We start from the raw sequence: 10,000 nt of genomic DNA, 5'->3' as shown, positions 1-10,000 counted from the left end.
AGTTTGTAGGTCATAGCTGGAACTTAAAGCACAGAGGCCATGGCATATCTTGATGCGGTCCTCTTCTATATAGAAAGGAGCTTCTCAAAACATTATTGGAAAATTTTTGATTTTTGCAATGCACAGACAGCCTTTCTTGAGATTTGTAGCTGATTTTTTTCTTGTTATGCTTTGTCAGAGATAATTTTTTCATATGATAGGGAGTAGAAAGCTGTCTCAAAATTGATTTAGATTTGAGCATCTGTGTTTTAATATACACATTTCTTTAAGTTCTGTTTAGTAGGGATCAGAAGATTTGTTATAATCACTTTTAACCCATCCCCGACGGGGGAATTCTAGCCTTGAATGTCCAAATGCCGGGGCGTTTGCGCGGTACACATGCTGTACCACCCGTCCTGTGTGGGTTAAGTAAGGAAATCCTAGTCCAGCATTTGGTTAATTATTACCCCTCTATTATGGGCATTTTTAAAGGAGTGTAATCACCTATGCACTGAATATTTTTAATTCAAAATACAAGCTAGTTATTCCTTTTGTTGTGTAAACAGGGCATCATACCAAAGGCTAATTAATATTACTATTATATCATATACATGGCCTGGCTCAGAAGTGTTAAGAAGATGAGTTAATGTAATCAATATATATATATATATAATATATATATATATAATATATATATATATATATATATATATATATATATATATATATATTATATATATATATATATATATATATATATATATATATATATATATATGTTTATGTATATACACACATACTTATACATGTACATGTACATACATGCACAGACATACATGCACACACTCAAACACACACACCACACACCACACACATACATACATACATATACACATACACTTTTTTCTTTTTCTTTTTCCTTTTTTATTATGTATATGTGAATTCCCTTTTCCCAAAGGGTAGTGATAATGAGGGAAAGTCTAGAAAATTATTGTAATAATAAGAGAGGTTTTGATTGATCTGTGACACAGCAGCCTGTGATATTCATCCCTCATTCCCCATCAACAGAGTGAGAGAGCAACCATGGTTCGGAACAAGCCTGCACCACAGCAGCTGAATGAGGCGCAGCAGAGGAGAGCCCAGTGGAACCTCCTGGACGGCCCGGGTCCTGTGAACAATGAGCAAGCTGTGGACAACGCGGAGGGTCGCAACCGCGCACCTGATCCACCACAAAGGGGATATGGCCACAATGACCTCGAGTTGCTGATAAACGACGAGCTCATTGATGACGATGAAGAGGACGAGGATTTTGTTCCAGATCCGATAGGGGACGCGGCACTGAGGAACCATGGGTTTTTCATGGGGCAGTACATGCCGGAGGAGGTGGTGATAGAGGACGACGAAGGGGAAGAAGAAGAAGAAGACAACAACGACTTGTTTGTCATCGGTGAGGTGAATCACGCGAGGCAGCGGCAGAGGAGAAGGACCCGTGAGCCAAAGGACGAGCTCAATTACGGGAGCTTCAAGCATGTACTTAACGACTGCCAGTTTTATGCCAAAGTCTCCAAGAAAGAGACGGGCAAGGAGACGGTGAGGCGATCGGAAGACGTGAGGTTTTGCCACTTTGGGATCATGAAGTTAAGACTCAAGGGGGGTATCAGATATGAAGAGATATTGCAGATACCAACACATGAGTTCTGGGTGTATGTTAGTGTTGAATGTGACAAGAGTGCGATCTATTTCGAGTGGAATTCAGACGAACCGACGAAGAAGGGCAAGCAGAGGAAGAAAGCCAATGCCTTCCGATATTTCATGATAGACGGCCTCTTGGACATAGAGCTCTGGGAGGGAGTGTCAAAGCAGAGGTATTTTGAACTCCAGCTGAATGATTTTGATGATGCATTGTCTGAAATGACCTTGAACATTTATTTTAAGAAAGCAGGTCTTACGAGTCTCAAATTTGCAAGTGACAGTGTCCAGTGCAGTGATGCTTTGGGGAAAGTGATCTCTCATTTTTTTAATGTGCCACCATTTTCTTTTACTGGGGAAATGAAGCTGAAACATGACACGGAGGTCCTGTACAAAGCCGTGAAAGATTACCATAACAACATTGAGTACTTAGACCTTGATGTGCAGCACTCGAGCTTGATACCCCAGTTACGTCCTTATCAGAAGGCAGCCGTTCGGTGGATGCTGCATCAGGAAAATTTTGGGGGAGTGAAACAGAAGGATGAAGGGGAGCTGCACTGTCTGTTTACTGAAATTAAGTGTAAAGATGGCACGGTGTTGTACTATAACAGGTATGGGGGTTTCATCTTGAAAGATAAGCCCTTAGCTGTGGCTCCTTCCCCGGGAGGAATTCTAGCGGATGAAATGGGTTTAGGGAAAACAGTGGAAGTGCTTTCATGCATACTGAACCATCCAAGAAAAGAAGTCCCAAAGCCAGAGTATCAGGAACCAATTAGGATTGAGAAGAGCAAGAGGAGAAAGTCATCCAAGAAAGACGTTGCTGGTGATGTGTACACACTCCACCAAGAGGAAAATGAGGATGAGGAGACAGCCGTTGACAGCAACCACTGCATGGAGCCCATTTGCAACAAAACCACCAGTGAAGAAAAAGAAGAAACACCCCCAAAGAGAAATAAGGGAAGGACGCCAAGGAAACGTCAAGGTCACATCAAGGTTCACATTCCCAGGAAGGCAAAGGAGGAGGAAGAGGAAAGGGAGGAGGACAAGACCAGCAGAAGTGGCCGGCCGAAGAGACGTGCAGCGAGATCCTCTGGTGCGTATGCAGACTACGATGTGGAGTCTGAGGATGAGGATGACTACAGACCACCAGAGAAGAAACAGCTGTCACCCAAGTCACCTTCTGTGAAAAAAGCTCCTGCATATAACCCAGAACAGGAAATTAGTGAGAACACACATTGGTCCAGCATTGAGTCCGTTATCATCAACGAATGCTGGGAAGGCAAAGCCAAAGAGTACAAAAAGGAAGGCTCATACAAGGACTTCCGCAAATACCTGAAGATGAAGAAGAAGGACCCATACCACATGATGTCCCTCAAGGAAAGGCTTCAAGCACAGTACAAGAACAGCATTGCCGAGTACAGTGCAGTGAGCTTCGTGTCTAAGAGAGCCATACAGGGCTTCTTTGACCTCAAGGTAGAGCAGAAGAGTTACTTTGAGTGTATCTGTGGCTCCACCACAGCTGAATGCTTGGATGAGAAGTTTCGCGTGCAGTGCTCAGTCTGTAGTTTGTGGCAGCATGCAGAGTGTGTGCAGTTTGATGTTTCCGACCCATACCGAGGCACTTACATCTGTCCTCATTGCTGGACGCAGGACACCCCAGTTGTGTCTGAAGCAACTCTCATTGTCACTCCATCATCTATCAGTTACCAGGTAAAGCTTTTGTTGCAACTAGAAGTAAAATTTATAAGTAATACAGATAGACCTATCTCTTGTTTTACAGAAGACTTTGTAAAGAAGTATTGCTAATTATATTAATGAATGTTTATATAAAACTACAGTATTTAATGTAGATATATTTTATAGCTGTGTGATATCAGTACAGAAAAACATGTTCTCTCGTGTAAATATCACGTATAATTTTGGTTGTCTGTCATACTTCTTTGCGATCACTTTACTTCTTGTTATTATATCCGTTCTTATAATGGTAATCTCTCTCTCTCTCTCTCTCTCTCTCTCTCTCTCTCTCTCTCTCTCTCTCTCCATATACATAAGTATAGATTTATATATGTGTATATATATATATATATATATATATATAGAGAGAGAGAGAGAGAGAGAGAGAGAGAGAGAGATTTTATCAATTAACAGACAAAATAACACACTTTATTCAATAAACCTCTTGAACGTGTCAACCTTTTTATCTAACGGATATTACTTCTCATCAATGCCAAAAGTGGGTGGATGAGATCATGAAACACCTGAAGAACAAGGCGCTGCGCATGCTTGTGTACAAAGGCGTGGCGACTCAGGGCTACATGCAGCCACGCTTCCTGGGCAACTTCGACATTGTCATCACCACCTATGAGACCTTGCGGCAGGAGCTCAACTACGTGGATCTACCTCACAGCAACAGCGAGATGGGGCGACGGTACGTATAGACTTTGGGGAGGGTCTTGTGTTTGAGAGTGAGGGTGATTATAAAGGTCTTTACTAATGTTGATATTGTGATTTTTATTGTTATTATTATTTTGAGTATTGTTTATCTGTTATGAATTGTTACTATTGTAATATCAGTTTTTATATCTATATTAACCCATTCGCGCCGGTTGACGTGCTGACACATGGTCGAAAAAAGCCCTGGGCCCGGGTGACGTCCTAGTCCGAGCTCGGGCTTTCGGCCCGGCCGCCGGGCCGCCAGTAGCGACTGCTGAAACAGAACAATTAAAGAGATTAGATTTTTTGATTACATTCGAGATTCATACTTAATTCTTGATTGTTACTAATTTATTGGTTTATCATTCTAAATAGTAAAAAATGGGATTATAATGAAATATGAATAGAGTCACAGGTATATGAAAAAATATTGATGAGCGTGATGGTGATGATGTTTTCTGTTTGTTGATAACACATTCTGAGTCGCGAAACTAATAAAAAAATTGTTTTGTAATGGCGGAGATATAAAAAAAGAAAAAAAATTAAAATTCTAGAACATCTTTTTGTTTGATGTAAACTGAGAAAACACTTGAAAAAAACATTTGCTCATACATGCATTCACTTGTATGCAATATATGGTCTGCATGAAAACTTCTTTATTTTAGGATTAAAAAAAAAAAAAAAAATGAAAAAAAAATGTATTCTGTACCTCACTTTGCTTCCGTAGTTTATCAATCCACATAGTAAAAAAACAGGGATATAAAATAGTTATGAAGAATACACTAAAAAAAAAACTAACTAACATCTTTTTCGGAATGATATACTTCCTGAAACATAGCATTCCTTTTTTCTACCACATTTTCTCACATAATGCAATCCAACCCAACGACGCATGAATAAAACATAAAAACGCTCTGGTGAAAAGGCGACGCGACCTCGCGCAGCGGAAAACACCCATGACACTTGGCCCCACACTTGGGGCCCATGCATTTGATAGGTGGCAATTCGCCCGGCGTGATATGGAGTGGGTTAATGGAGGTATTATTCTTTGATTTTAAGAACTGTCAAGGTTAATCATTATTATTGATTTCACTAACATTCCTCACTATCATACATTTTCTCTTCCTCCCTGATCATCAACCTTCCCCTCATTCATTCATTCATTTACTCATTCACTCATCCTCTCTGCATCTCCCTCTCCTCCCCCTCAGGTTCCGCCACCCTAAGCGATTCATGGCCACTCCTTCACCACTGCCGTGTGTCGAGTGGTGGCGCGTGTGCTTGGACGAGGCCCAGATGGTGGAATGTACCACCACCAAGACGGCCGAGATGGCACTGCGACTGGCGGCCATCAACAGGTGGTGTGTCACGGGTACTCCTGTGCAGAAGAGTGTCAATGACTTGCAGGTATGTGTGGATCAGGTGGTGTATGTATTGATGTTAGTGTTCATGTGATTATTATTTGTCTGATTGCATTTGGTGCAGTCTATAATTCTATAATTGTTTTGTTGATATCAGTTTAAATATAGTGTGTTGATCTGTGTGTTGGTTTGCATCACCATTTGTATTAATGATATCAGTTATGCATCCCATTTCTTTTTCTTTATTTTTCTTTTTTTTTCTTCTTCTTCTTCTTTTTTACATATGATATTTATCTAGGATTTTTTTTCAAGCTTGGATGTATTTAATTTGTTTATTATTATTATTATATTATTATTATAATTACTTTTCATCTTTCATGTTTTATAAATTTGGGGTGTGGTTTGTGCTCTCAGAATCTTTCAAAATTGTATAGAATATGAGTGGTCTCCAAATTCTGATAGTACCCAAGCAGACATGGTAGATATATAAGTGAAAGAGTAAGTTGTTCTACTTTCTTGCTAGCTTGACACACAGTATTATTATTATTATTATCATTATAATTTTGATGTTGCCACAGTCTCTTAAAGAGGAGGAGCTAGCCACAGGAAGATATTAGATAAACAAGTCAGCTGCTCAACCCATTCACGCTGGGGCCGTTCCGGCTTTGCCCGGTCGCAATACTGGGGTTCTCGAACGCATAAGCCTAACACCTCGAGATTCTCGGATGCACAAGCCGTGAGCCTGAGCTCAACTCAAGCGCCGGGCTTGCGCTAAAACCACAAAACATGTCATCACGTCAACTGGCTCCAATGGGTTAAAGAAAAAATAGAAAGATAAAGATAAAAGAATGATGATGATGATAAAAATGATAATGATGATAGTACAAAAAAAAACTTTTTTTTTCATTCTTTACATAGTTGTATTGGTTTGTGTGCAAAGTCTGCTTCAATCCGACTAACTGGAATACACTCTGCCAATCTTGATTAGGGATTGTTGATGTTCCTCGGTGTAGATCCGTACGGCGTGTCACAGTGGTGGCACCGCTGCCTCTACGTGCCCTACTGCCATCACCAGAAGGAGCCCCTCCATACATTGGTGTCCCAGTACCTCTGGCGTAATGCCAAGAAGGACGTCATTCACCAGATCGACATTCCCAAGCAGACGGAAGAGGTAGGGAGCTTTTGCTGGCAAGAAGGGTTGATCTTATTACTTTTTTTTCTTTATTATTATCATCATTATTTCTTCTCCGCTTTTCGGGTAGAAGAGATGGAGATGTAATTCTATCAAGAGTGCTTTTGTCATACTTTCATTATTAGTCCCCTTTTTTTTTTCTGTCCAATGACATTGAGAATATATGAATGTGACTGATTTAAGGATTTGTAGTAAGTATTACTCATGCAAACCAAACTGGACCACTGCAGATCCACTGGCTGACATTCACACGTGTGGAGGAGCACTTCTACCAGCGACTGCATGCCGAGTGTTCTTACGACGCACAGCAGAGACTGAAGAAGTTCTCGGACCCCAAGACCAAGCTGAGTGACCTTGACCGCCAGACCCTGAGCTCCCTCCTCCACCCTCTGCTCAAGCTGCGTCAGGCTTGTAATCATCCTCAGGTAAATCATGTTGGATGTTGAATATGTTGCTCTGTACTCTCTCTCTCTCTCTCTCTCTCTCCTTTTTTTTTTTTTTTGTGTGTGTGTGTGTGTGTCTGAGCTCTTGTGCAACTGGAGTTTTGGATATATGCAGATTATTCATCCATCTTCTTATGGTCTTTGTTGATACCACACCAAGCAATATTAACCCACTCACGACGGGGGCATTCCAGCCTTGCATGTTACAATGCCGGGGCTCTCAAACGCATAGACCTAAATCAGTTAAATAAACGACGCCATATGACGTCACCCTGCAAACGGGCCTTGAATGCGCGGTACCCGTGGTGTACCACCCGTCCAGAGAGGGTTAATAATTTGAACATTGCCTTAATATTTAAGATTGTACACTTAGTTTTAATGGCAGAGACATTTATGTTAGAATTGCTTTTCTTTACTGTTGCCACACTTTTCCCACCCACAGGTTGTGAAAGGCCAGTTCATGTCCATAAACCGTAAGACGATGACAATGGAGATGCTTCTGGACAACCTTATCAAGAAGACCAAGCTGGAGGCCGAGGAAGCCCACCGTCTGCTTGTTGCCTCAATGAATGGCCTGGCTGGAGTGCACATCATCAAAGAGGAGTGGGTGGAGGCTGTCAATGTGTACAGAGGAGTCCTCCAGTCGGTCGAGGAGCACAACAACATAAAAACTGACTCTCTGCAGCGTCTTCACACCCTGCACAACCTGGCAGAGCTCATAGAGTCCAATCACCAGGGTGTGGCCCCCACCCTCAGAGACAATACACTGAGGGAGGAAGCGGAGGCGATTCGCAAGCGCTACCTGCAGCACCACCCCCAGCAGGTTGCCACAGCCAATGAGGAGTGCACGGCCAATACAGAAGCCATCAAAGAACTGAAGAGCCAATATAACTCTAACATTGATTGGTGGCTAGCGGCATTGCAATCTTTTGACAATGACTTTGTGCAGGAGGTGCGAGATGAAATGCTCTCCTCCTATTCCAGGTTTGAGGAGCACAAATGTCTTCTTTATCCAGTGCAATCCAAAGTGCACATGCAGCGAGTCTTGAATGCAGAGAATGACAAGATGAAGGAGCAGAGGTCAGATATGATCAACGGCATAAAACACCTTTTCACAGTTGAGCTTACCTCCATGCTGGACCTGGCCATCGACTGCCACCTGCGGCCCACAGAGTCAGAGCCGCCTCAGTGCCTTCTTTGTGCCACCCACGAGTTTTTTGAGGACTATGAAGAAACACTTTTCTCCATGAAGGAACTGAAGCACAGCAGGACAACAGGGGTGTCTAAAGAGACTGAGGATGTGAAGGATAAAGCCCAAGTGCTGCAAGCCACCCGTAGAGGAAACTGGGGTCAGAGTGAAACAGAGCGAGTTCTGAGGTACCTCCAGACAAGGTGCCTGGGCAAGGTCGAGAATGAGATCTACGAAGACTCTCATGTCTACTTTCAGACCCTTGAGGCCATGAAGAAAGAGTTCAAGAACTACCGCATTCTGTGGCGCTCCCTCTTTGATTCTGTGTCTGCCATGGACGAAGTGAACATGGCCACGATCCGCCTCCGCCTCCGCTTCCCAGATGAAGAGCTGCCACAGCAGAAGAAGAAGAAGAATGGCCCAGACCTGGAGAAGAAGGTGGAGATCCTACGTTATGTCATCGAGCCGGCTGAACTGGACCAGCAGGAGATCAAGCTGAAGTCAGATCAAATTGTGGCCAAAAATGACCTGCGGATCAAATTGGGCCAGCTCCTCTACCTTCAGAACCTCTCCAAGACGGACTTTGGCAAGGAGGGAGGCAAGAACCCTGAGCCCTGCCCCATCTGCCAGGGAGACCTCGGGGAGAAATGGGCCGTGTTGCTCTGTGGACACTGCTATTGCATGGAGTGCATGAGAACACTCTCCAACAGGGGCTTCAACGGACTCGAGAAGAGCAATGTCAAGTGCCCTATGTGCAGGCAGCCAACACGTACAAGGGAGATCTCTTATGTGGACACTAAAGCCAAGGAAGAGGAAGAGTATATCAAGGTGAGAGGGACCACTGGAAGGTTTAACATTGGGGAGAAAAAAAAAGCATGACTTAGAATTCAGTATATTGTATTTTGTAGTTTTTTTTAAGGTAAAACACCTACCTTAAGGATATGTTTAACCTTGTTTTACAAGGACAAGTGGTATGTCATACCACTTATAGAAAGTAAAATTGATTTCATGAAAACTGAATTGTATGATTAGGAGATGAAACAAATTGTCTAGTAAGGAAGACTTGCGAAAGATGTGTTTGCTGGTTGGTAGGGTCTAAGTAAGTGCTTTCCATTACAATATTTTACGTTTTTCAACTTAATCTTTACCCATCTTTCTTTGCTTCCTCATATCCTTGCTGATTTTATCCTCTCTTCCAGGTCCAGGGCAGCTTGTCGACCAAGGTAGAGGGCGTGGTGCGTCTCATGCTTAAAATCAAGCTGTCTGACCCCGAGGCCAAAGTACTGGTCTTCTCCTCCTGGGTGGATGTGCTTGATGTCATAGCAGATGCCTTTGCACAGAATGGTATCACTTTCAGGGCCCTGCATCAACAATCAAAGTTTCAGGTGTGGACTCTATAGGTCTGGTGCCATTATTGATTGAGATGGTGTCTTGTGTCTTCCTTCTCACTTTTCCTCTTTCTTCTCTCTTTTCCCTCCTTCTCCCTCTCTTTTCCCTTCCTCTCTCCTTCACCATGTCCCTCCACTGCTTCTTTCTCTTCTTCCCTCCCACCCTATACCTGTCTCATTTTGTTTCCCTTCATCCTTCCATTACATTATCATCTTATCTCTCTCTCTCTCTTATGTTTTGTGCATAAATTAAGAAGTTTTAGATATGAATAGAATGATACTTATTCATTATTAAATAGAGTCTCCTCCCTTTTGCAACAGAAACA

At 42.5% G+C, this 10,000-nt stretch overlaps 1 protein-coding gene across 1 annotated transcript in view; it reads left to right on the top strand.

The window, feature by feature from the left end:
- Positions 1 to 10,000, top strand: part of LOC122255215 (E3 ubiquitin-protein ligase SHPRH) — a 13,230-nt gene that overhangs the window by 1,409 nt on the left and 1,821 nt on the right. The window contains exons 2-9 of the mRNA XM_043019151.2: positions 1,048 to 3,378; positions 3,903 to 4,096; positions 5,313 to 5,508; positions 6,451 to 6,633; positions 6,885 to 7,079; positions 7,540 to 9,114; positions 9,486 to 9,671; positions 9,996 to 10,000. The exon at positions 9,996 to 10,000 is cut by the window's right edge and continues 1,821 nt beyond it. Of these exons, the coding sequence (XP_042875085.2) occupies positions 1,063 to 3,378; positions 3,903 to 4,096; positions 5,313 to 5,508; positions 6,451 to 6,633; positions 6,885 to 7,079; positions 7,540 to 9,114; positions 9,486 to 9,671; positions 9,996 to 10,000 (4,850 nt within the window). The 5' untranslated portion in view covers positions 1,048 to 1,062. The remainder of the gene's footprint in view (positions 1 to 1,047; positions 3,379 to 3,902; positions 4,097 to 5,312; positions 5,509 to 6,450; positions 6,634 to 6,884; positions 7,080 to 7,539; positions 9,115 to 9,485; positions 9,672 to 9,995) is intronic.

Source organism: Penaeus japonicus, unplaced genomic scaffold (assembly GCF_977035675.1).
Source record: "Penaeus japonicus unplaced genomic scaffold, GWHDUDI00000001_assembly GWHDUDI00000020, whole genome shotgun sequence".
NCBI lineage: Eukaryota > Metazoa > Arthropoda > Malacostraca > Decapoda > Penaeidae > Penaeus > Penaeus japonicus.
Note: the sequence above shows the minus strand (reverse complement) of the source record. Positions and strands in the feature narration are given on the sequence as shown.